The following is a 27560-nucleotide window of genomic DNA, read 5'->3' as shown; positions in this document are numbered from 1 at the left end:
GGGGTTCTTGAGTCCGAGAGATCCGGCCTGCGAAAGATGCCCAGTCTATTGTCTTTTGATGGGTCTGTTGATTGCTTTATCCGAGCTTTCCTGTCGCCATCAGATATGACACAATGAAGAGACTGGGGTGAATGTCAGTTGTGACAGTTGAAAGAACATGGCAATTTTGGGGGAAAGACTGTTTGACGGTCTTTTGTCCCCGATGGGAAGTGATCAAAAGTTTGCCAGATGAACCTGTTGGTTTGGCGGCCCAACTCCGAGACCAAACAAAAGGCTCTTTATGTTATGGTTCCATGCACAAGTATTGAGATAAGGATTCTTTTGTTATCGCTGATTGCCTTCTCAGAACAGCTGGTGGCTTCCTTGTTGATTTTTCCCCAAAGGGAGGGGGAAAAGGGAAGTGAGCTTGAAGCCAGGGCAGAAATGAGGGAAAATACATGAAGAAATATAGGAATCACAAGAAATTCATATCAACCATCCCCTCCCTCCCCCCACCCGCCAGAGAAATTGATTAAAATAATAATTTCAGAAAAAACATGTGTCCATAGTTCATAATGGGAAGAGTTCATAAATGTGTGTGTCCTTGGAAGGGAATGAAAAAGGTCAAGGGAAGGCCACTAGCACAAAGGAAAAAATATATATGGTTGAGGTTGCAGGAACCATATGCTTATAATTCATTACAGGAAAGGTCCATATAAAAGTATGTTTTTGAAAGGGAAACAAAAGGGTCCATGGGGAATGATTAAAAGCATGACAGTCATGAGGAAGGGTCCAAAAGATTCCACCGAGCCAATCAGGGAGTCCTGCAGCGTTGAGGTTGAGATTTGTCCTTGGCCCTTGGAAAACTGTAACCCTTTCCAAGGGCTGGAGCCCAGGGACCAATCTGTTTCCTGAAAGCCTCATGGGGTCCTTGTTGTTGTTAGTGTCTTGGCAAATTGACAAAGACTTAACCCCTTTTGTGCAGTCTAGTACCCTTGCCCTTTGCAGAACTATAAGTTACCATCCCTTATTTGGGGGGGGGGGGCATGCTCGACTTTAACTGAGTTGCTGTGAGTTTTCTGGGCTGTGTGACCATGTTCCAGAAGCATTATCTCATGATGTTTTGCCCACATCTATGGCAGGCATTCTCAGAGGTTGTGAAGTCTGTTGGAAACTGGGCAAGTGAGGTTTATATATCTGTGGAATGCTGTCCAGGGTGGGAGAAAGACCCCTTCTGTAACATGGCCAGACAGCCTGGAAAACTCACAGCAACCCAATAAAAGCCTACATTAGAATGTTTACATATTGCTTGGAAAAAATCAATAATAATAATAATAATAATAATAATAATAATAATAATAATAATTCCCACCTTTCTGCAGCTTAAATTTTTTTGAGGACGGCCTCTTGGTCTTCACCCATTTCTTGTTGTTGTTGTTGTTGTTGTTGTTGTTGTTGTTGTTATAGAATCATAGAATCATAGAGTTGGAAAAGACCTCATGGGCCATCCAGTCCAACCCCCTGCCTAAAAGCAGGAATATTGCATTCAAAGCACTCCTGACAGACGGCCATCCAGCCTCTGTTTAAAAGCTTCCAAAGAAGGAGCCTCCACCACACTCCACGGCAGAGAATTCCACTGCTGAATGGCTCTCACAAGAAGTTCTTCCTAATGTTCAGATGGAATCTCCTTTCTTGTAGTTTGAAGCCATTGTTCTGTGTCCTAGTCTCCAAGGAAGCAGAAAACAAGCTTGCTCCCACCTCCCTGTGACTTCCTCTCATATATTTATACATGGCTATCATATCTCCTCTCAGCCTTCTCTTCTTCAGTTTAAACATGCCCAGCTCTTTAAGCCGCTCTTCATAGGGCTTGTTCTCCAGACCCTTTATCATTTTAGTTGTACTCCTCTGGACACATTCCAACTTGTCAATACCTCTCTTCAATTGTGGTGCCCAGAACTGGACACAATATTCCAGGTGTGGTCTAACCAAGACAGAATAGAGGGGTAGCATTACTTCCATGGATCTAGACACTATGCTCCTATTGATGCAGGCCAAAATCCCATTGGCTTTTTTGGTCGCCACATCACATTGTTGTTATTACTATTATTATTATTGTTATTGTTATTATTATTATACAACAACAACAACAACAACAATTCCTGCCGCTCCTTGCAGCTCCAATGTTCTTAAGGGTGGCCTCTTGGTCTCCACCCATAAATAATAATAATTTAATACTACTAATAATAATTTAATGATAATAATAATAATAATAATAATAATAATAATAATTCCCACCTCTCCTTGCACCTCCAATATTTTTGAAGGTGGCCTCTTGGTCTCCACTCATAAAATAATAATAATAATAATAATAATAATAATAATAATAATAAAGTTTATTATGCATATTTATACCCTGCTTTTTCCTCTCCATAAAGGACACATTCTAATTTATTTGCCATTCTAATAATGATCCAGCCACTCCTTGAATAAAGGCCTGTTTATACCCTGTAAGCCCTGGATCTGTTAACTTTGGCAACGATCTCCCCAGCAACCGCCTCTGTTGCCTGGCAACGGTTGCCAAGGGTGATTGTTCTACCTGGTTACAGTGGTCAAGGAGGCCTGTGTGAAGGCAGGCAGCTCAGGTCTGCCATGGCCTCCACTTCGGTGATCCTCTCTCCGGAGGACACTGCGGCCGGACCCTCAGCTACTTACTCCTATTACAGCCGGCCCCGGGCCTTGGCCGCCCGGAAGAGGTACCGATCGTCCTTGGATGCCAATGAGACACAGTGAGTACTAGACGTCCTCTCTTTGACACAAGTGGCACATCAACTTTGCAAAAGTATACAGTTAATTGTATTCCCTTTTATACTACCCGCCTTTCAAGACAATACAAACATGGGTCAAAACAGGGCAAAAACGTACCCAAATCTTCGAAATGTTAAAAGTTCGCACTCAGTTAAAAGTGAGTGACCACCACAAATACGGTAGGCTTTCGATTAAGCACAACTCCAGCAGCCAGAATGCTCAAGCAACTGGCAAAATTAAAATATATTTTTAGTGGGAATATCTTTTTTTTAAGCTTGTCTTTACCCATCTCCCTTGGCTTTGAATGCCTGTGTTTCTGTATTAATAGAATCAGAATAATATAATAATAATGCATTAAAATAATATAATAAAAATGTCATATAAATAATATGATTCAAGAAATATTTAATTAACTAATAATTCAAATGTTTATTTATGTAAATATTTAATTAAATATTATTTAATCAATATTTACATCGGGAGTCCTCAAACTAAGGCCCGGGGGCTGGATACGACCCTCCAAGGTCATTTACCCGGCCCTTGCTCAGAGTCAACCTAAGTCTGAAACAACTTGAAAGCACACAACAACAACAACAATCCTATCTCGTCAGCCAAAAGCAGGCCCACACTTCTCATTGAAATACTAATAAGTTAAAATTGTTCTTCATTTTAATTATTGTATTGTTTTAAAGTGTTTTTGCACTACAAATAAGATATGTGTAATGTGCATACGGATTCATTCATGTTTTTTTTCAAATTGTAATCCTGCCCTCCAGCAGTTTGAGGGTCTGTGACTTGGCCCTCTGTTTAAAAAGTTTTTTGGCCCCTGGTTTAAATGTTTATTTAAACAATTAGTCAGATATTTATTAATTTTAATACTTTATTTATTTATTTATTTAAATATTATTTAAATATTTATTTAAGTATTAGTTAAATGTTTAGTCAAATATTATTGAAATATTGACTGAAATAATTATTCAAATATTTATTTTTAAAGATTTTTTGAATATTTAATTAAATATTATTTAATGAATATTTAAATGTTTAAATATTAAACATTAAATATTAAATGTTTAATTTAACCAATTATTCAGATATTTATTTATTTAAATATTATTTACATAGGTTGTTGTAGGCTTTTCTGGGCTATATGGCCATGTTCTGGAGGCAATTTTTCTCCTGACGTTTCGCCTGCATCTATGGCAAGCATCCTCAGAGGTAATGAGGTCTGTTGGAACTGGAAAAAATGGGTTTATATATCTGTGGAATGACCAGGGTGAGACAAAGGACTTTTGTTTGCTGGGGCTAGTTGTGAATGTTTCAGCTGATGACACCTTCACTATTTGGAGCCATGGAGAAGAAGAACTCAACAGGTTCCTGGAACATCTGAACAGCATCCACCCAAACATCCAGTTCACCATGGAAAAAGAAAATGAAGGAAGACTGCCTTTTCTAGATGTCCTAGTCATCCGCAAACCAGATCAACAATTGGGTCACACCGTTTACAGAAAACCCACACACACGGATAGATATCTACATAAAAACTCCAACCATCACCCAAGTCAAAAAAGAAGCACCATTAAAGCCTTGGCAGACCGTGCAAAAAGAATCTGTGAACCCCACCTTCTCCAAGATGAACTGAACCACCTCAACTGGGCTCTCCAGTCCAATGGATACTCCACTTCAGAAATCAGAAGAGCTGCAAAACCGAGAACAAACCACGAGAGTAAAGATGAAGATCCTCCCAGAGGAAAAGTGTTCTTGCCATACATCAAGGGAACCACTGACCGCATAGGGAAACTGATGAGGAAACACAACATACAAACCACTTACAGACCCACCAAGAAAATCCAACAAATGCTACGTTCAGCAAAGGACAAGAGGGATCCACTCACCTCTGCAGGAGTCTACCGTGTACCATGCAGCTGTGGACAAGTCTACATAGGGACCACCAAACGCAGCGCCCAGACACGCATCAAGGAACATGAAAGGCACTGCAAACTACTCCAACCAGAGAAAACAGCCATAGCAGAGCACCTGATGAACCAACCTGGACACAGCATATTATCTGAGAACACAGAAGTGCTGGACCACTCTCACAACCACCATGTCAGACTACACAGAGAAGCCATTGAAATCCACAAGCATGTGGACAATTTCAACAGAAAGGAAGAAACCATGAAAATGAACAAAATCTGGCTACCAGTATTAAAAAACTCAAAAATTACAGCAGCAAAACAACAGAGGGGAAACAAACAGGCACATTAAATCACTCTCAACAAAAGATTCCTCCCAGGCGCTTCCAAGCCATTGAATGCAAATCAAGGTGATCAGCTGAAACATTCACAGCTAGCCCCAGCAAACAAAAGTCCTTTGTCTCACCTGGGTCATTCCACAGATATATAAACCCATTTTTCCCAGTTCCAACAGACCTCATTACCTCTGAGGATGCTTGCCATAGATGCAGGCGAAACGTCAGGAGAAAAATTGCCTCCAGAACATGGCCATATAGCCCGGAAAAACCTACAACAACCCATGGATTCCGGCCATGAACTCCTTCGACAATATATTACAACAAATTACTAAATTACATAGATAAACAGCACCCCCATATAGATAGATAGATAGATAGATAGATAGATAGATAGATAGAAATATATGCAAACTTATACCAGACACAGGTACAGAATTGACATATATTTATTTATTTATTTATTTATTTATTTATTTGGTATGCTTGTATACCGCCAATATCTCAGCCTGTGCGGCGACTCATTGCGGTTTACAACATGTTAAAATATACAATGTTAAAAAATACAATTCACTTAAGCAAATAAAAATTAGGATTAAGAATACATATAAAAAACATACACAGTATTGGGCCACCAATACAGATCGGGACATCTCATAGTTAAAATCGTTATATAGCAATAATAGAAAGCAAATCCAAACTTGTGATTGAAAGTTGACTGGGTCGGTCATTCTAGAGTCAATATCAAGTCAATACAGAGTTGATGGTATAGTCGACCATAGCATTAGTTTTGCCTATTTTGAATAGTCACTCACAAGCTCCCTGCTTGAGTGGTGATGACACAATCGTCAGCATAGATGAAACTCTGTGTCCCTTCTGGCAGTGGTTTTTAATGTATATATTTTTATATGTATGTCTGCTTATGCAGCATTGAATTGTTGCCTATTGTAAGCCTCTCTGAGTCCCCTTTGGGGTGAGAAGGCCGGGGTATAAATATAGAAAATACATAAATAAACCAGGAACTACATTTATCCGGCATCTCTACCAATCCCTACAGTTGCCTCAGTTAACTGAGTGTCTTGTAAATATATATATGCATAGACTCTCAGTTAACTGGCACCCATGGGGATTAAATGTACTCAAGAGGGGTGTCCATTTTGAAAGCTGATGTTCAGTTCAAAGCTGAAAAGTTTCTATGGATGATCAATGGGAGCAGAAACATCAACTGCTGCGAATGGTATACTTAATCATATTATTTTATGTGCCACGCAGGGAGGAGGAACCGATCCACTATGCCAACCTCATGTACGAACGGAGAGTCGTTCGGGGGAACACATATGCGCTCCACATCTTGCCTTGGGTGAGTTGATTCTTCTCCCATCAAGTCAAACAATTAATAATAATAATAATAATAATAATAATAATTTAAAGATAGAACTGCAAAGACTCCGGCACAAGCCAATAAGGTGGTCCCAGTGGTGATCAGCACACTGAGTACAGTGCCCAAAGACCTTGGCCTGCACTTAAAAACAATCAGCGTTGACAAAATTACCATCTGTCAATTGCAAAAGGCCACTGTACTTGGATCTGCACATATTCACTAATACATCACACAGTCCTAGACACTTAGGAAGCCTGATGTCCGATCAAATACAAAAGCCAGTACAGTGATCTTGTTTGCTGTGTACTAATCTTGTTGTATATCAAATATAATAATAATAATAATAATAATAATAATAATAATAATCTTTATATATACCCCGTCCCCTCTCCCTGGAGAGACTTGGGCGGCTTACAACCATTCATGGATACAGAAAATAATATAAACAATAAACAAAAACAACAGTAAACAATTATCACTCCATAAAATTAAAATTATATAGTAATAAAACATTAATAAATTACAGTTTAAAAGCTATTTGCCATCTAAAAACAATTTAAATATAAACATGGTTTAAACTAGTCTGTTCCTGTTGTCAGAATCCAGCATGATGTGCAAGTAGTCATTCAAGGCCTGTCTGATAATTAAATTGTAGCCATTACCAAAAGCTTGTTTAAATAGCCAGGTTTTTAACTCCTTCCTGAATGTTGAAAGAGTAGGTGCTTGTCTTATTTTCCTGGGGAGAGCATTCCAGAGTTGGGGGGCCACTACCGAAAAGGCCCTCTCCCTCGTCCCCACCAGTCTCGCTTGTGAGAAGGGTGGGATTGAGAGGAGGGCCTTCCCAGCAGACCTTTAGTTCCATGCAGGTTCACAGGGAGAGATGTTGAAAGTCACGTAAACAGACAGGACCTGAGCCATATAGGGCTTTGTAGGTAATAACCTGCACCTTGAATTGGGCCCGGAAGCAAATTAGCAGCCAACTGAGCTGTTTTAAAAGGGGGGGGGGGTCGTATGTCCCCTGGCTGCCAACCTTTGCACTAACTGCAGTTTCCGAGCTGTCTTCAAAGGTAGCCCCACATAGAGTGCATTGTAGTAGTCCATTCGAGATGTAACTAAGGCGTGGACCACTGTGGCCAAGTGTGGCTTTTCGAAGTACAAAGGCCCGCCCGGCTAGCGGACCTGTGGTGGTATGTAACTCTGTTGAGCACAGGTTTCCCCTAGACCCCGGTCGGCCTTGCAACTGACCAGGAGGACTTCTGTCTTGTCTGGATGAAGCTTCAGTTTGTTGGCCCTTGTCTAGTCCATTATAGCTGCCAGACATCGGTCCAGGATCCGGGGAGCTTCCTTAAAATTCTGTGGAAAAGAGTAATAAGAGTTTTGTGTCATCTGCATAGTGATGGCACTCAACTCCAAAACTTCGGATGATCTCACCCAGTGGTTTCATATAGATATTGAAAAGCATGGGGGAGAGAATCGAATCTTGTGGGACCCCACAGGTCAATGGCCAGTGTGCTGTCACACGCTGGGCCTGTGCATAAGACTGTAGACAGGACATAAATTCCGTGTGCCCAACGGGACACCGGGGCTGCCTCAGATTAAAGGCCTTTGGATTTCCTTACAACAGAGTCTTTAGATTGCTTAAAGTAAGTCCAACAAAGTTCTTTATTGATGAAAACAAACAGGTACTTTAAAGCTTTCTTAACAGTCTACTGGTTCTTGCAATCTTGTTCACTAGGAACAGGCACTATCTTCATAACTGTATACTAGCTAATGGGGAAATCCTTAACTTCTAATCTGGGCAGTCTGTACTTGCCTCTGTTGGCGTGGAGCCCCTGCACCCAGTACCAACTGCGTCTGGCTTCTGCGAGCAACCCTTACCAAGCAGAGCTTTGTAGACTTCCAGGGGAAAAGAAGGAGTTCAGGTTTCAGTGATGGCTGGCTGAAGTCCTTCAGCAAAGGAGGTGTAAGGCTGTATGATCCTCAGCCAAGCTATGGGCTGTATAACCCCGGCCAAGCTGTGGCTGTATAACCCCGGCCAAGCTGTAGAAGACGAAGCTTTCTACAGGAGCTCTTGGTTTTATGTCCTGTGCGAAAGGCTTCTCTGTGAGAACTGACTCAAAAAGGCTCCTATTCCCTTCAAAACTCAAAAAGGGGAACCTAACGATAATTGACAGGTGGCTTGTCCTATGATTGCAAACTATAACAGGAAGCCACCCTGCTGCAAAATCCCAAGCCTGGGATTGCAAACAAGCATTTAATGCAAAGCAAACAAAATTGGAGCTCCTGGTACAGCTGTACCAACACAGCCAGGGATCCAAGAGCTCCACCATCTGGGTACAGCCCTCCAGGAAGGACCTTAGCCACTGCAGAGGAGCACCCCCAAGACCCATTCTGGAGAGCCAACCCAGAAGGATACCATGGTCGGTGGTATCGAAAGCCACTGAGAGATCCAAGAAAACCACTAGGGACACACTCCCCCTGTCTAGCTCTCTGCAGAAGTCATCCAGCAAGGCGACCAAAGCAGTCTCAGTTCTGTAACTTGCCCTGAAAATCAATATCATCAATTTTTATTGGTGTTTAACAGAACAAGGGGTGCAAGAGGGTTGGGTTTGGCCCTTCTCTTCTGCCACAGTCTCCTCTCGCTCGTGTCTGATCTTCCTTATTAATGTCAGTATTGTGAAAAGGAGGCATCTCCAAACTTCCAGGTGCCGGGATTCAAAAAGTCCTTCCCCTCCTTTCCCTCTTGTGACTCCCAAAACGTCCGTTTTGGAGCACACGTTTTATCTTGTTCTCCATCTGTGCTGCTCCATCAATAAATAAAGCTGTAACCTTCAATTTCAGCTCAGCAGAGCAGCTAATTGCTTTATTTACACACAGCATATATAAAAGGGTTATTTACAGCACGAGGTATGAAGATTTATACCTCTCTTATCAGTAGTTCCAACCTCTGGTTATTACATTAGCTTGACCAGAAGATCTCTGCTCTAGGATTTTATCTCTATATTTTAACCCCTTTCAGTGCTAAAAGAATTAATTTCTTTCTAGTACACATATAATGAACAACTAAGACATGTTGACATCTTGACTATCTATTATTTACTCTTTGACCATATATGTCAATCTGAGAAATGCGTTAATGATAATAATATCAATGTGTTCTGGTTTTTTGCCTCCTTTTCTTCCCAGACGGGTGAACCCGACCCACTTGAGCTTCAACGGCGGCGAGAGGCCCACCGGAAAGCTCTGGCCCGGAAGCGTGCCAAGGAGCAGCTCCGAACGCGGACACCTGATCCGGTGGAGGGTCGGCGCCATGTTGATGTCCAAACAGGTCAGCATGGGCTTCAGACGTGTCCCTTCATGACAATTATTGAATACTATGGGGGCACATTAGCCCTCCTGAAGACCCCAGGGAGCTGGAACCTCACAAAGCTTCAAACCCAGAGACAGCCAGAACACCGTGATCTGTGTTTCAGAGCTGTACCTGGAAGAACTCGCCGACCGCATCATTGAGGTGGACGTTGAGTGCCAGACGGACGCGTTCCTGGATAGGCCGGCCACGCCGCTGTTCATTCCCGCCAAGACCGGCAGAGATGTGGCTACGCAGATATGGGAAGGAGATGTATGACTTAAATGATTTGATTCCCGCTTTTCTCTCATGTGGGACTCATGGTGGCTTTGCTGAGGGCCTTCAAGTCATTTTTGACTTATGGTGACTGGAAGGTGACCCTATCATGGAGTTTTCTTGGCCACGATTGGTTTAGATGGGGTTTGAATCATAGGTTAAACCTCAAAGCACTATTTGAAAGCAGCAAACATATTTTCCACTCACTTCCTCCTCTGCCCCAATCCCACAGCTTTTCGATTTCGACATCGAGGTCCGCCCAATGCTGGAGGTCCTGGTGGGTAAAACAATCGAGCAGGCCTTGCTGGAGGTCATGGAGGAGGAGGAGCTGGCCAACATGCGGGCACATCAGTATGCCTACCTGGAGTTGCGCTGTGCCGAACTTGCCGAGGTCCAGCGCCTTGAGGAGCAGGAACGGCGGCACCGGGAGGAGAAAGTAAGTAAGGAGATGGGACAAACAAGATCCAAGGGGTATTAGGGGTTATCTCTTCCAACTTTTATCATTCTATGAAAACCTATTAGTGGTCAAATCAGAGCCCAAATTAGGCACTGTTCTATCATTTGCTTACTTTCTCTCTTTCTCCCACAGCGAACCCCTCCTGTCTCTTTTTGTTGGTCCATCATTCATTTTTTAATGCTTGGACACTCTCAATCTCTTTACCAATATCTCCCTCTTCTGTTGTACCCCTTCTTTTTGTGTTGAGTCAGAGCCAACACCTTTTGCTTCTTCTTGCACAGGAACGCCGCCGGCAGCAGCAGATGCAAATTCTGCAGAAGGAGAAGGAGACCTCGGAAAGGATTGCCGCCCGGGCCTTTGCTCAGCGGTACCTGTCTGACCTCATTCCTTCTGTTTTTGGGAGTTTGAGAAACAGCGGATACTTCTTTGACCCTGTGGAAAGAGGTACGTGAGAGGCACAGTTGATTTGCTATACAGCCCTCATTTCCATCACTGGCTTCTAGTGCTGGAGGGCCGTGGCTATGTTACTATTAAGTACTAACAACCTGATTCTTGCATTGTGCAGATATCGAGACCGGTTTCTTCCCTTGGGTGATGGAGAAGGTTGAAGAAACCCTGGAGAAGAAAGTCCTGGGCAGGATACTGGCTGACAGTAAGTTCAATTCTGGCTTCTTGGGTGGAGGTTGTTTTGAATGGGACCAAGCTTGGGAGGGACTGCTTGTTGGAGCTGGTTGTCCTTCCAGTTCCAGGGGACTCAAGCCAATGTTTTCTTCCTGCAGCCTTACTTCGCAACGTGATGCAGCTGCGGCTGGACTCCTTCGAACAGAAGGTGTTACTCATTCCTCGCGAACCAGAGGTCATCCCACCACCTGAACCAGATGTGGAGCCCAAACCGGAAGTGGAGCCCAAACCATCGGGGGAAGTGGTCATAGCTGAACCCGTGGCTGAGCAGGAAGCTTTAGGCCAGTCGGATACTGCCGGTCAGCTAGAATCCTCAGATCAGACAGAAGTTCCCAGTCAGCCAGAACCTTCAGACCAGGCGGAAGCTTCCGGACTCCCAGAGGCTGCAGGCGAGGCGGAGATCGCAGTTGGACCGGATGCTATTGAGCAATCGGATGTCCAGGATCAGCGCAAAGTTGAAGCAGAGACGGAAATTAAAGAACCTGAACCGCAATGATGGCCAAATTAATCAGGTCAGAGACAAGAAGGATGTAATAATAATAATAATAATAATAATAATAATAATAACAATAATAACAACTTTATTTATATTCCACTCTTTCTCCCTGAGGGGACTCAGGGCAGATTACAGAACACATATACAGCAAACATTCAATCACATTATACAATTAACAAGGACAGAGGCAAAGGCTTTTCCATTTCCAGCATCGTTTCCATTTCCAGCATCTAGAGGCTGTGTTCGACTCTGGCCACAGGGCGTGTGTTTGTGCTGTTGCTCCATCTTCCATGCTGGGGAGCTTTGTTGTCCTTAGACATCCTCCCGTTCGAATCACCTTATGGACGCCTTTTATTATGGACACCTTTTATTAGCAGCTTGGGAGTTCTCCTGGACTCATCACTGAGTCTGGAACCCCAGGTTTCCAGACCAGGGGAGCTTTTACACAACTAAAGCTTGTGCGCTAGTTGGCCCCTAACTTGGGAAGTCACATTTAGTCATGGTAGTCCATGCTCTGGTTACATCCTGTATAAACTACTGCAACGTGCACTGCGTGGGGTTGCCTTTGAAGACTGTTCAGAAGCATCAATTGGTCCAACGGGCAGCAGCCAGATTACTTACTGGAGTGGGGTACACGGAGCATACAACTCCCTTGCTGCATCAGCTCTGCTAGCTGCCAGTCTACTACCAAGCAATAAAATGGTTTTATTTGTTAGCATTGAATCCTTGCTGTGAACCGTCCTGAGTCCCTCTGTGGAGGTTAGAAAAGAATGGTATATAACAGTTTTAAATAATAAATAAATAAATAAATTCAAAGTGCTGGTTTTAGCCTATAAATCCTTAAACGGTTCCGGCCCAGGTTATCTCCCTCTATGAACTGTCTTGAAGGTTAAGATCATCTGGGGAGGCCCTGCTTTCAGTTCCTCTTCCGTCATAAGTGTGGTTAGCAGGGACGAGACAGAGGGCCTTCTCAGTAGTGGCTCCTTGGTCCTGGAACTCCCGCCGCAGCAAGATTAAATCAGCACCCTCCCTCCTGACCTTTAGAAAGAGAACAAATATATGGTTGTGGGATCAAGCCTTTGACTAATAACAAAGAATAATTAAGGAACATGTGCAATGACAATTGGGAATGACTATGGTATTTGATTGCTGGATCATGGGATTTTAATGTTTATACTAGGATGATTTTATGCCTGTCTGAATATTTAAATTTTATGTATGTCTTATGTTTAATGGTTTTAATTGATTTTAAGTTCATAGTTATATGTAGTAATTAGTTATTATGATTTGTATACTGTATGTTGGCATTTAATTTTGCCATTAGTATGTTGTAAACAGCCTTGAGTCCCCCCAGGGGTGACAAAGGCGGTAAATATCAATACATCAATTAATTAATTAATATTACCTCCTTGCTTTAAAGCGGTACCTATTTATCTACTTACATTTCTGTTTCTGATCTGCTAGGTGGGCAGGGAACTGGGGCTAATGATGGGTGCTCACCCCGACCTGGGTTTGAACTGCCAACCTTTCGATCGGCAGGATTTTCTGCAGCTTAGCGATTTAACCCACTGTGCTAAACCTGGTCCCATAGATTAATCATGATCCAAAACTTTGGCCCTCCCTTATTGGAATCTAGAATGTCTACCATCTTTGCTATCCTTCCTTGGCGAGGTAGTTGAACTGGGTTTCAAGAACCAACATTGTTTTTAGTGGTCTCAGTTTTTAAAAAAACGAGATAAAAACCCACACATCTTTCTCTCTGCAGATGATGATCAAATCCCAGGAGAAAGTTGTACCATATTACTGTTGATCTGAACCATTCTTGAAAATATTCTTTGATTGAAGATAAGGCAGCTTTTTCATTGAAAGAGAGGAATTCTTACGCATCGCCACATTCCTTGCTTTTTCTCACTCAGTTTCTCCGTATTTGGTCAAATCACTACACACATTTTTAAAATAAAAAATTCCACTCCTCTTTCCTCTGCTGCTATTGCTTTTCTGTCCATGAGGTGTCACTGATGCCAAAAGGGAAAATATGAACAATTTAAAGCTTAGCCCAATTTTTCCTTTTTCTGGGGTAAAACTATCCCTGGCACCTTAAGATATCTCTGTAATACTTCCCGTATTGTCTCCTTTATAGCAGTTCCAAAACTCACGTTTTCCATGAATTTTATTACATCTTGACTTCTCTTGGCCTAATAATGGAACAGGCTATACAGTGACCACATTTTATTTATTATTAACCTTTGAGGATGAGTGTTTTATTCGTTTTTCATTTATTTCGTGTCAAAAGCCTTGCATAAATAAACAAGTATAAAAACTGCTAAAATAGAAGGAGCACAAGTGGCTAAATAATTTAAAACCAAAAACAGGCAACCGTGACCGCATTACCTGTAACTTTAAGCAGTTCTTCCTCTGTGCATGAGGCAGGGCATAGTGGGCAAGCATGCAGATGCGGAGTTGTATTGTCGAAGGATTTCATGGCTGGAATCACTGGGTTGTTGCAGGTTTTTCGGGCTGTATGAACATGTTCTAGAAGCATTCTCTCCTGACGTTTTGCCTGCATCTGTGGCAAGCATCCTCAGAGGTTGTGAGGCTGCGGAGTTGCGGAGTTGTTTGTTCTGTTCCACAGTTGCATCAGGTGGACGATTCTTCTAGGCCGTGCCATTTTGCCAGGTTGTCTTTTGATCTGTCCACTCCACTTCTGAGTTTGTTCAGGGACTTCCAAATTGCCCATTCTTGGTTTGCCCCTGGAGGAAAACCCTCTTGGGAGGCCATCCAGTTGGGATTGCCTGCTTTTGCTGCCCAGAGGGATACTCTTACTGTTGCTGGGGGAACATTCAGAGGAGTGGTGGTTCTCATGAAGCTTTTCCTTGATGTGAGTCTACTGAGAGGAGGCGGATAGACATGCAATGGATGGCTCACACAATGTTCGACCTTATTTCTCTCGCCATTGGCTGAAACTTCCCGTCGCACATCATGGGGGGCAATGCCAGCTAGCTTATAAAGTCTATCAGCAGGTGTAGGTTAGGGACATCCTGTGATTATTCTACATGTTTCATTCAGTGCTATATTCACTTGCTTCGTGTGGGCAGACTTGTGCCAAACAGGGCAGGCATACTCAGCAGTTGAATAAGACAAGGCCTGGGCTGATGTTCTTATCAATTTTGGGTTTGCTCCCCATGTGCTGCCAGTAAGTTTCCGCAGGATGTTCTTGCATGGAGCTACTTTGTGCTTGGTGTTTGCACAGTGTTTCCTAAATGTTAGTGTTCGATCTAAGGTGATACTGAGAAATTTAGGATGGAAACAGTGTTCAAGCTCTTGGCCTTCCCAGGTAACTTTCAATTTTCTGCTGGCTTCACAGCTACGTAGGTGAAAAGACACCCTTGTGTCTTGGCAGGGTTAGGCTTCAGGTAGTTGTCTTTGAAATAGCTGGAGAGCTCTTTCGAGAACCAATTCGGAAATTGGTTCTTGACTGTTTCAAAGTCTTTTTGCTTATGTTGTTAGGCCAAGGTCATCAGCGTATATAAAGCTCTTTGTGGGTGATAGCTGTGGCTGATCGTTAGTAAAAATGTTAAACAAGATCGGTGCAAGAATGCTGCCTTGAGGTGGAACATTCTTTTGCCTCCTCTGTCTCCTTCTTTTGAAACTTTTAAGCAGAGGCTGGATGGCCATCTATCAGGAGTGCTTTGAATGGGATTTTCCTGCTTCTTGGAAGGGGGTTGGACTGGATGGCCCACAAGGTCTCTTCCAACTCTATGATTCTATAATCTGTCTGGAGTATTTGGATTGGTTATTTCTTAAAACAGGAATAGGGTTGAACTGGCTGGCCCTTGGAATCCCTTTTAACTGGATCCATGAAAAGAAGTGGATTTAAACATGCTCCGTGCTTCTGATGCCTCAAGAGGTTTAGTGCACAACGTTAAGATCCCATTGAAAGAAGTGGATTTAAATACACTCCTTCCTTCTGATGCCTCAAGAGGTTTAGTGCACAACATTAAGATCCCATTGAAAGGAGTGGATTTAAATACACTCCTTTCTTCTGATGCCTCAAGAGGTTTAGCGCACATTGTTAAGATCCCATTGAAAGAACTGGATTTAAATACACTCCTTCCTTCTGATGCCTCAAGAGGTTTAGTGCACAACGTTAAAATCCAATTTAAAGGAGTGGATTTAAATACACTCCTTCCTTCTGATGCCTCAAGAGGTTTAGTGCACAATGTTAAGATCCCATTGAAAGGAGTGGAATTATATACACTCCTTCCTTCTGATGCCTCAAGAGGTTTAGTGCACAATGTTAAGATCCCATTGAAAGGAGTGGAATTATATACACTCCTTCCTTCTGATGCCTCAAGAGGTTTAGTGCACAATGTTAAGATCCCATTGAAAGGAGTGGAATTATATACACTCCTTCCTTCTGATGCCTCAAGAGGTTTAGTGCACAATGTTAAGATCCCATTGAAAGGAGTGGATTTAAATACACTCATTCCTTCTGATGCCTCAAGAGGTTTAGTGCACAATGTTAAGATCCCATTGAAAGGAGTGGAATTATATACACTCCTTCCTTCTGATGCCTCAAGAGGTTTAGTGCACAATGTTAAGATCCCATTGAAAGGAGTGGAATTATATACACTCCTTCCTTCTGATGCTTCAAGAGGTTTATTGCATAACGTTAAGATCCCATTGAAAGGAGTGGATTTAAATACACTCCTTCCTTCTGATGCCTCAAGAGGTTTAGTGCACAACGTTAAGATCCCATTGAAAGGAGTGGATTTAAATACACTCCTTCCTTCTGATGCCTCAAGAGGTTTAGTGCACAACATTAAGATCGCATTGAAAGGAGTGGAATTATATACACTCCTTCCTTCTGATGCCTCAAGAGGTTTAGTGCACATTGTTAAGATCCCATTGAAAGGAGTGGAATTATATACACTCCTTCCTTCTGATGCCTCAAGAGGTTTAGTGCACAACGTTAAGATCCCATTGAAAGGAGTGGATTTAAATACACTCCTTCCTTCTGATGCCTCAAGAGGTTTAGTGCACAACATTAAGATCGCATTGAAAGGAGTGGAACTATATATACACTCCTTCCTTCTGATGCCTCAAGAGGTTTAGTGCACATTGTTAAGATCCCATTGAAAGGAGTGGAATTATATACACTCCTTCCTTCTGATGCCTCAAGAGGTTTAGTGCACAATGTTAAGATCCCATTGAAAGGAGTGGATTTAAATACACTCCTTCCTTCTGATGCCTCAAGAGGTTTAGTGCACAACGTTAAGATCCCATTGAAAGGAGTGGAATTATATACACTCCTTCCTTCTGATGCTTCAAGAGGTTTATTGCATAACGTTAAGATCCCATTGAAAGGAGTGGATTTAAATACACTCCTTCCTTCTGATGCCTCAAGAGGTTTAGTGCACAACGTTAAGATCCCATTGAAAGGAGTGGATTTAAATACACTCCTTCCTTCTGATGCCTCAAGAGGTTTAGTGCACAACATTAAGATCGCATTGAAAGGAGTGGAATTATATACACTCCTTCCTTCTGATGCCTCAAGAGGTTTAGTGCACATTGTTAAGATCCCATTGAAAGGAGTGGAATTATATACACTCCTTCCTTCTGATGCCTCAAGAGGTTTAGTGCACAACGTTAAGATCCCATTGAAAGGAGTGGATTTAAATACACTCCTTCCTTCTGATGCCTCAAGAGGTTTAGTGCACAACATTAAGATCGCATTGAAAGGAGTGGAACTATATATACACTCCTTCCTTCTGATGCCTCAAGAGGTTTAGTGCACATTGTTAAGATCCCATTGAAAGGAGTGGAATTATATACACTCCTTCCTTCTGATGCCTCAAGAGGTTTAGTGCACAATGTTAAGATCCCATTGAAAGGAGTGGATTTAAATACACTCCTTCCTTCTGATGCCTCAAGAGGTTTAGTGCACAACGTTAAGATCCCATTGAAAGGAGTGGATTTAAATACACTCCTTCCTTCTGATGCCTCAAGAGGTTTAGTGCACAACGTTAAGATCCCATTGAAAGGAGTGGATTTAAATACACTCCTTCCTTTTGATGCCTCAAGAGGTTTAGTGCACAATGTTAAAATCCCATAGAAAGAAGTGGATTTAAATACAACACGGTTTAAATCGAACACGGTTTGTTGCCCTTCTAAGGGCATATGCCGCGGCAATAAAAGCGGCAAAGAAATCTTTCTTTGCGGCCAATATTGCGTCCGCAAAGAACCATCCGGCTAAGTTGTTTCGAGTTGTCAGAGGTCTATTAAATCCCACCCTTCTGGATGGGAACCCTGACAACTCGACGGCCCGCTGTGAAGCATTTGCTCGGTTCTTTGCGGACAAAGTCGCTTTGATCTGTTCCGGCCTGGATACCATGTTAACGGCGGTCTCTGAGGATGTAACACGAGCACCTGCTTCTCCGATGTGGACAAGATACTTGGAGGAATGAGGGCAACCACATGCATCCTAGACCCCTGCCCATCCTGGCTTCTAAAGGAGGCCAGAGGGGGATTGGCCAAGTGGGTGAAGGTGGTGGTTAATGCCTCCCTTCGGGAAGGCAAAATTCCTGTTGCATCCCAGTTCAAGAAACAAGACCATAAGATCAAATCCACCACTCTGGACTGTAGGAAAAGCAATCCTTGTTTATTGATGAAAAATTGGTTACAAAAGAAAGGTAAATGCAGAGTAAAAAAAGCCACAGAAAAACACAGTAGTCAATAGGATCTCTGAACTTGAGCAAAACTTCAAAAGCCACAAAACAATAACCAGGAGTCTGTTAGCCTTTTACTAACCATGAACTTGGAAACTACAAGCCTCTGGGATTACTGGCCATGGAACACAGGAATTCTGCCAAGACCAGCCACAGTGCCGAAAGTTGCTTGACCTAAAGAAGCACCCGGCAGGGATGCTCTTAAACCAAAGAAGCTATTCTTAGAAACGCCCCTTGACTTTTCTGTTTGGGACTCTTTCTGCTGAAGACGCTGTGACCTTTGTACAGACTGGGAAACAAATCTATCTCTCACTATCTGTTCTCTTCGGACCTCATTATCAAGCCCAGGTGGGGAGATATCACGGCTAACTTCCAAAACATTCTCTTCTAACTGTTGGGTTTCGTTTTCATTCCCACTGACCTCTGCATCAACAACACATTCCACACTGTCAGAGTCAGGGAGAGCTTGCTCAGTTTGAAAAACTATCAGAGAATCCTGTTCACACAGATCAGGATCAGACTGAACCCCAACACTATCCCCCCCCAAGCCCCCCCCGAGGCCTGCCCCGAGGCCGGGGTTTCGCAGGGTAAGCTCGATGAAAGCGAACAACAAGGTCAGGAGCATGTAAATCACAAGCATCAACCCAGGATCTCTCCTCAGGCCCGTACCCAGTCCAATCCACCAAATATTGCAATCTGCGGTGTCGGAAACGAGAATCTAAAATGTCTTGGACCTCAAACTCCTCTTCCCCCTCCCGAAGGACCGGTGGAGGTGGCGGTCCCTTCCCCGGATCGGGGCGTACCCCATCCACCGGTCGGAGCAAAGACCGGTGAAACACAGGGTGAATACGCATGTCCCGGGGAAGTTGTAACTTGAATGTCACAGGGTTGATCTGAGCCACCACACGATAGGGACCCACAAACCGAGCATCAAGCTTCCGGCAAGGCCTTTGAAGGAGGAGATGTTTGGTAGACAGACACACCCGTCCACCTACCTGAATCTCTGGCCCTTCCTGCCGGTGTTGATCCGCAACGCGTTTGTAATCCAATTTGGCTTGGTCTAACTATGTCTTTAGAACTTCTTGCACCGCAGTTAACTCCTGAAGCCAATCCGCTGCAGCAGGAACGTTCCCCGCCTCTATTACCTTCGGGTAAAAACGGGGGTGAAAGCCGTAATTGGCAAAGAACAGAGCTTCTTGAGTGGAACTCTGGGTCGCGTTGTTATAGGAGAACTCCGCCAGCGAAAGCAAGGACGAGCAATTGTCCTGTTGGTAATTGACATAGCATCGTAAATATTGTTCCAGAGTAGCATTGGTCCTCTCCGTTTGGCCATCCGTCTGGGGGTGATGCGCAGTCGACATCCGGGCATCAATGCCCAACAGCTGTTGAACATCCTTTCAAAACCGGGAGGTAAATTGTGCTCCCCGGTCGGTAACAAGACTCTTAGGCAACCCGTGCAGGCGGAAAACATGGTGTAGAAACAGATCCGCTGTCTCTCTCGCTGATGGCAAGCCAGTACAAGGGATGAAATGTGCCATCTTGGTGAATAAGTCCACTACCACTAGGATCGTGGTATTTCCATTGGATTTTGGCAAATCCGTGATGAAGTCCGCTGAGATGATTTCCCATGGTCTGGTGGGGGTGGGCATTGGTTGCAGCAACCCGGCCGGTTTGCCCACTTGATGCTTTGCTCGTTGACATACTGGACAGGTAGCCACATATTTCTCAACGTCCCGACGTGTCTTTGGCCACCAGAAGTCCCGCAAAATCAATTGTAGAGTCTTGAATAGGCCAAAGTGTCCTGCTGGACGACTGTCATGACATAGCTTAAGAATCTCTTCCCTCTCAGGTCCCAAGGATACATATACCTGAGAACGGCGACAGAGGAGTCCTTCTTTGACATGGAATGGAAACTGTACTCCTTGTACCAGTTGTTCCTGAACCCACAAATCTTGATCTTGACGGGTTCGAATGCGTTCCGGTAGGGAAGCTGCGTCTGGACTCCCAGTCCCCGCCATCCTCAAATCCGAAGGGCCTGCTTGATTGTCCTTCTCGGCCACAGTGGTGAATGCAAAGTTCTCGGGACGCAACAGGGGCGACTCCGAAGTTTCCTCTCGACCTCTTGTATATTCCGGTTTTCTCGACAAAGCATCCGCTTGCTTCGTTTGCGTCGGAGTTACATAACGGATCCGGAAGTGGAAACGTTCGATAAAGAGTGCCCAACGCTGCTGTCGTTGATTGAGTTTCCGCGCCGTCTTGAGGTGTTCAAGATTACGGTGATCCGTGTGTACTTCCACGGGGTGACGTGCCCCTTCCAGCCAATGCCTCCAGTTCTCAAATGCCATCTTGATGGCCAATAATTCTTTTTCCCAAATGGTATAATTCTTCTCCGGCATGGTTAGTTGTCTGGAATAGTATGCGCAGGGCATCAGATCCTCTCCTACTGGCTGCAGTAACACAGCCCCAATGGCCACATCTGAAGCATCCGCTTGGACCACAAATGGCGTTTGAGGGTCTGGATGTTGGAGGATCGGTTGAGAGGTGAACAGTTGTTTCAGCTTCTGGAACCCGATCTCCGCTGCCCTCGTCCATTGAAACGGGGTTTTTCCCCGCAGGCACTGGGTGATCAGGTCTGCCCAAAGAGCAAAATCAGGGATAAACTTCCGGTAGTAGTTGGCAAAACCCATGAATCTTTGAATGTCCTTTTTAGTAGTAGGAGCTTTCCATCCTACCACTGCCTTGACTTTGGCAGGGTCCATGGCAATTCCTTGAGGTGAGATTCGATAACCTAAAAAGTCCACTTCGGTCAGGTCAAAAGCACATTTCTCCAACTTGGCATATAATCCATGGTCGCGCAACCGCTGTAGCACGGCCCGCACATGTTGATTGTGAAGTTGTTGATTTGGGGAGAAAATCAAAAAATCATCAAAATAGACCACTAGGAAGCGGTCTAAAAAGTCGCGGAACATGTCGTTCACGAAGTGCTGAAATGTGGCGGGAGCGTTACAGAGCCCGAAGGGCATTACGAGGAATTCGTAGGATCCTAGACGTGTCTGGAACGCGGTCTTCCACTCGTCACCCTCCCGAATCCGGACCAAGTTGTAAGCTCCCCGAAGGTTGAGCTTGGTGTAGACTTGTGCCCCACGCGGTCTGTCCAACAACTCAGGGATAAGCAGGAGCGGGTAACGGTTTCGGATGGTAATCTCGTTCAGTGCCCGGTAGTCATTACACAAGCGCAGCTCCCCTGATTTTTTCTTGACAAACAAAACGGGAGCTCCAGATGGAGATTGTGAGGGCCGGATGAACCCCTTCCGCAAATTAGAATCCAAAAAATCCCGGAGAGCCGTCATCTCTGGCTCCGAGAGAGAGTACAATCGGCCCCGTGGGATGGGGGCCCCAGGCATCAAGTCGATGGTGCAGTCATATGGCCTATGTGGTGGTAACTTCTCAGCCTCTTTCTCACTGAACACATCCCAAAAATCTGAATATTTTTTTGGCAGACTCACAAGGGTTTCGAGTTCTTCAGCCTGACATACTTGAGCCACCAAACAATTTCGGTGACAATATTCCGAAGCAAATTGTAATTCCCGGCGTCCCCAGGAAATCTGAGGGTCATGCAGTGTCAGCCAAGCTACGCCCAACACAATAGGGAAATGTGGAACCTTGATCACTAGAAAGGAAATATCCTCCACATGCTCTCGAACCCACATCCTTGTGGGAACTGTCCATTGACTCACTGGCCCCGATTTCAAAGGCCGGCCGTCTATGGTCTGCACCACCTTCAGATCCTTCAGATCCCAATAGTCCAACCCCAAAGAGTCTGCGTAATCCCAGTCAATAAAGTTGTTAGTCACACCCGAGTCTACCATGGCATGGACTAACATGGGACCCTTCTTGGCCGACCAGAGAGTGACCAGTAACAAGAATAACACCCCAGTTTGAGGCTCAGAGGGAGAAGCATCGACCGAGCCGGTGAGCCTGTCTAAGCCCGGTCGAAGTCTTCCCCCGCCGGTTGTGGAGGAACGGCCTCCCGCTCCAGCAACTCCGCGGATGCCAACGCCGCCCTCTGCACTGGCCTCCTCTTTGCTGGACACCCCCGTGAAAAATGCCCTGCTGCCCCGCAGTACCAGCATAGGTTCAACCGCTGGCACCTGGCTTTCTCCCCAACTGCATCGGCTCCTCTTCATCCACGCTTACCGTGGGCGGAACTGGCCGGCCAAGTGCCCTAAGTCCAGGGGTTGGGACACCCTTCGGGACCGGCCGTTCAGACGCCCCACGGCTCCACTGCTGCCTCATGTGCAGGTTACCCTCCAACCGAAGACTCAAAGTGATAAGCCCATCCAGGGTGGTGGGAAGGTCTGCAACCCACAACACTTCCCCTTGAAGTTCGGGGATCAACCCTTCCAAAAACTGCCCACGCAAAGCTGCATCATTCCAGCCCACTTGAGGGGCCAAAGCCTTGAATTCCACGATGTAATGAGCCAAAGGCTTGTCCCTTTGTTGCAGTCTACGCATCTTGCGATCCGCCAACTCCTGGGTCACCTGGCCACCCCAAGTGCGCTGAAGGTAATCCAAGAAGGCTTGGGCGGAGTTCACTTCAGGAGCGTTGGCATCCAGGAGAGTGGTAGCCCAAAGAGCCACAGGTCCTTCCAAAAGACTGAAATTAAAATCTACTTTGTTTTCCTCTGTGGGAAATTCAGCCTCCCTGGCTGCCAAAAAGGAAAGACATTGTCTTTTGAAAACTCGAACGGTAGAGGCCTCCCCATTAAACTTGGCTGGCAGGGCTAACGTTGGATGACGCCCAGCCCTGGCTCGGAGATCAGTCAGCTCCTGTTGTTGGGTGGTGTATAAAGTCTGCAATGCTTGAAAGTCTGCAAGGGTGGGGGCCTGAGCTGGTGCTGCAGGATTGGACATCTTTAAAAATAAAATCCTTGGCTCAGCAAGAGAAAAAACGATCCCAAAAACAACCAAACTTTAGCAAAAAATAATCCTGGTGGGTAAAAATCAAATGGATTTTTTTTGAGGTCAAGCAAACTGGTGCATCCCAGTTCAAGAAACAAGACCATAAGATTAAATCCACCACTCTGGACTGTAGGAAAAGCAATCCTTGTTTATTGATGAAAAATTGGTTACAAAAGAAAGGTAAATGCAGAGTAAAAAAGCCACAGAAAAACACAGTAGTCAATAGGATCTCTGAACTTGAGCAAAACTTCAAAAGCCACAAAACAATAACCAGGAGTCTGTTAGCCTTTTACTAACCATGAACTTGGAAACTACAGGCCTCTGGGATTACTGGCCATGGAACACAGGAATTCTGCCAAGACCAGCCACAGTCCCGAACGTTGCTTGACCTAAATAGCAGGGATGCTATTAACCCAAAGAAGCTATTCTTAGAAACGCCCCTTGACATTTCTGTTTGGGACTCTTTCTGCTGAAGACGCTGTGACCTTCGTACAGACTGGGAAACAAATCTATCTCTCACTATCTGTTCTCTTCGGACCTCATTATCAAGCCCAGGTGGGGAGATATCACGGCTAACTTCCAAAACATTCTCTTCTAACTGTTGGGTTTCGTTTTCATTCCCACTGACCTCTGCATCAACAACACATTCCACACTGTTAGAGTCAGGGAGAGCTTGCTCAGTTTGAAAAACTATCAGAGAATCCTGTTCACACAGATCAGGATCAGACTGAACCCCAACAATTCCAGCCAGCTTAAAACAAGCTGTAATAAAACTGCTGTTGAAAAAACCATCACTGGACCCCACTCAATTCGTCAACTATCGGCCTGTTTCCAATCTCCCCTTTTTGGGCAAAGTCCTGGAACGTGTGGTGGCCTCACAACTCCAGGTATTCTTGGTAGACATGGATTATCTGGATCCGGCACAGTCTGGCTTTAGGCTGGGACATGGTACCGAGACAGCCTTGGTCGCCTTAGTGGATGATCTCCGCCGGGAGCTAGACAGGGGGAGTGTGTCCCTGTTGGTTCTGCTGGACCTCTCAGCGGCCTTCGATACCGTCGACCACGGTATCCTTCTGAGACGCCTCGCGGGAATGGGCCTTGGTGGCACTGTTCTGCAGTGGCTCAGGTCCTTCCTAGAGGATCGTACCCAGAAGGTGTTGCTGGGGGACAACTGCTCGTCCTCACAACCATTGTCTTGTAGGGTCCCGCAGGGTTCAATACTGTCCCCCATGTTGTTTAACATCTACATGAAGCGGCTGGGAGAGATCATCCAGAGTTTCGGGGTGCGGTGTTATCTGTACGCAGATGATGTCCAACTCTGTCACTCCTTCCCACCTATTACTAAGGAGGCTGTTCAGGTCCTGAACCGGTGCTTGGCCGCTGTGTCGGACTGGATGAGGGCTAACAAATTGAAACTGAATCCAGACAAGACAGAGGCACTCCTGGTCAGTCGAAAGGCCGAACAGGGCATAGGGTTACAGCCTGTGTTAGACGGGGTTACACTCCCCCTGAAGATGCAGGTTCGCAGCTTGGGTGTGACCCTGGATTCATCGCTAAGCCTGGAACCTCAGGTCTCGGGGGTATCCAGGGGAGCATTTGCACAATTAAAACTTGTGCGTCAGCTGCGCCCGTACCTTGGGAAGTCTGACTTGGCCACGGTAGTCCACGCTCTGGTTACATCCCGCATAGATTACTGTAACGCGCTCTACGTGGGGTTGCCCTTGAAGACTGCCCGGAAGCTTCAGATGGTCCAGCGCTCAGCAGCCAGGTTTTTAACGGGAGCGGCACTCAGGGAGCATACCACTCCTCTGTTGAGCCAGCTCCACTGGCTGCCAATCTGCTACCGGGCACAATTCAAGGTGCTGGCGTTAGCCTATAAAGCCCTAAACGGTTCCGGCCCTACTTACCTCTCTAAATGCATCTCCCCCTATGAACCGACTAGGACATTAAGATTGTCCGGGGAGGCCCTGCTCTAGGTCCCACCTGCATCACAGGCGCAGTTGGCGGGGACGAGGGACAGGGCCTTCTTGGTGGTGGCCCCTCGGCTATGGAATGCCTTACCTGTAGACATCAGACAGGCCCCTTCGTTGTTGGCGTTCCGGAGGAAGGTTAAGACTTGGCTCTACGAACAAGCATTTGGCTAAACAGTGAACTGAACACAGGAAGACGGTAAAATTGAACATAGGAATTGGTACAAGGATTATGAGAACGGATTCTGATTTGTTATTGAGGCGTTATGATATGATAATGATTGTTTGATTTTGTCTGTTGTGTATGATGTATTTGAATTGCTTAGGATATTGTTGTGATAACCTGTATTGTGTAAACCGCATTGAGTCGCCTAATTACGCTGAAAAATGCGGTATAGAAATAAAGCAAATAATAAATAAAATAAATAAATAAATAAATAAATCCTTCTGATGCCTCAAGAGGTTTAGTGCACAACGTTAAGATCCCATTGAAAGGAGTGGATTTAAATACACTCTTTCCTTCTGATGCCTCAAGAGGTTTAGTGCACAATGTTAAGATCCCACTGAAAAAACTGGATTTAAATACACTCCTTCCTTTTGATGCCTCAAGAGGTTTAGTGCACATTGTTAAGATCCCACTGAAAAAACTGGATTTAAATACACTCCTTCCTTTTGATGCCTCAAGAGGTTTAGTGCACATTGTTAAGATCCCACTGAAAAAACTGGATTTAAATACACTCCTTCCTTCTGATGCCTCAAGAGGTTTAGTGCATAACGTTAAGATCCCATTGAAAGAACTGGATTTAAATACACTCCTTCCTTCTGATGCCTCAAAAGGTTTAGTGCACATTGTTAAGATCCCATTGAAAGGCGTGGATTTAAATACACTCCTTCCTTATGATGCCTCAAGAGGTTTAGTGCACAACATTAAGATGCCATTGAAAGGAGTGGATTTAAATACACTCCTGCCTTCTGATGCCAGCTTCTGGTGCGAAGTTTAATGCACAACAGCCTGAGGCTTTTGGGGACTAGCATTTTAATAGACATTAAATTTGCCAACCTGCTCTTCTTCCTCCTGGATTGACTCTGTCTTTAAACTGGCAAACTTATTCTCTCAGTGTGCTGCAGAGCCCACGCCCATGTGCAGCTTTCTGCAGCTTCGTGCTCTCTCACTGAGAGCCACAAGCGCTTGCGCAAGCGCATGCGCAGGCGCAGTATTTCCCAGGCAACTTCAGCTGCCGTGTCGGCGCCTCTGGGTTCAAGCGCCCTACGCATTCGCGTAATCCGCTTACCGGGTTGGGCCACCTCTGCTTGAAACTCCACATAGAAGCTGCAATTTTCTAGGCGAGTCTGAACAGTTTTTTGAAATCATAGTCCCGGGTAATATGGTAGATTTCATGCAGCATTTTCCTATGTTGCACTGTGTCATAGGCTGCCGTAAGATCCACAAAAACTGTTCCCATTGGGCAACATTTCTCATAGCTTTCCTCAATAAATTAAGTCAGATTAAGAATGTGATCTTATTAATTAAGAAACACATTAACATTTTATTAGTAAAAAAAGCATTCATGTCCTCGTAAGATGTTAATATTTTTCTAGGTTAGAAAATCAGGGCTGTTTAACAATTGACATTTTCCTTGTATCTTTTCCAGGGAGTTTAACCAAGAAGATTGTTGACACATTGATGGAGATTTGAGGGGGGAAAAGAAAATTGAATCTAGTTTAGTCATAGCGGGCAAGTAATAAATCGAAAGCTACGGTTTTTCCAAATGCATCCAAGGTCTATGCTCTTATTTTTAAAAAACATTCCAACTGTTCTCTGTAACAACTGTATAAAATGTAAGTTTTTTTTTTAAAAAAGCATCAATTCTGAGTTAGAATTTGATCACTGTCCATTTTTATTTGCATTCTATTCAAATCATTGGGATCTCATTAGGATGCCTTTGATTTGAGTGAGACAAACCCCGGATCGTTTCGCCTTCTTTCCATGCAGTTAAGTGAATCCTTGTTGAAAATATTCTATTTTTATTGTATGTTATGTTCCCTCTCTCTGTGTTTGCAGTTTTATATACATATATAGTGCGTTTATCTATTTCCAGATGAATGGCCAGAGTACAAGAATAGTCTTAAAGTAAGTAGTTAAACTGGGTTCTGTTTGCAGTTTGTCTGCTGGAATGGTTTATATGTCTAACTGTAACTTTAACTCTCTCTCTATATATATATATCTA

At 44.4% G+C, this 27560-nt stretch overlaps 1 protein-coding gene across 1 annotated transcript; it reads left to right on the top strand.

Annotated features, from left to right (window-relative positions):
• Positions 1-2562: 2562 nt before the first annotated feature.
• LOC132781751 (radial spoke head protein 3 homolog B-like) lies at positions 2563-27183 on the top strand. The gene is made up of 9 exons (XM_060786180.2): positions 2563-2765; positions 6308-6395; positions 9603-9744; positions 9890-10035; positions 10271-10474; positions 10777-10939; positions 11061-11147; positions 11275-11688; positions 26985-27183. The coding sequence occupies exons 1-8, from the start codon at positions 2629-2631 to the stop codon at positions 11670-11672; spliced, it is 1365 nt and encodes a 454-aa protein (XP_060642163.2). The 5' UTR covers positions 2563-2628; the 3' UTR covers positions 11673-11688; positions 26985-27183.
• The last annotated feature ends 377 nt before the right edge of the window (positions 27184-27560 follow it).

Source organism: Anolis sagrei, chromosome X, assembly GCF_037176765.1.
Source record: "Anolis sagrei isolate rAnoSag1 chromosome X, rAnoSag1.mat, whole genome shotgun sequence".
In the NCBI taxonomy this organism is placed as follows: domain Eukaryota; kingdom Metazoa; phylum Chordata; class Lepidosauria; order Squamata; family Dactyloidae; genus Anolis; species Anolis sagrei.
The sequence above is the reverse complement of the archived record's forward strand: the minus strand, read 5'-3'. Positions and strand labels throughout refer to the sequence as shown.

Coding starts and splice junctions, on each gene's coding strand:
- LOC132781751 (XM_060786180.2), top strand. CDS start 2,629: ATGGCCTCCACTTCGGTGATCCTCTCTCCGGAGGACACTGCGGCCGGA. Junction 6,396..9,602: donor CGCTCCACATCTTGCCTTGG/GTGAGTTGATTC, acceptor TTTTCTTCCCAG/ACGGGTGAACCCGACCCACT. Junction 9,745..9,889: donor CCATGTTGATGTCCAAACAG/GTCAGCATGGGC, acceptor TCTGTGTTTCAG/AGCTGTACCTGGAAGAACTC.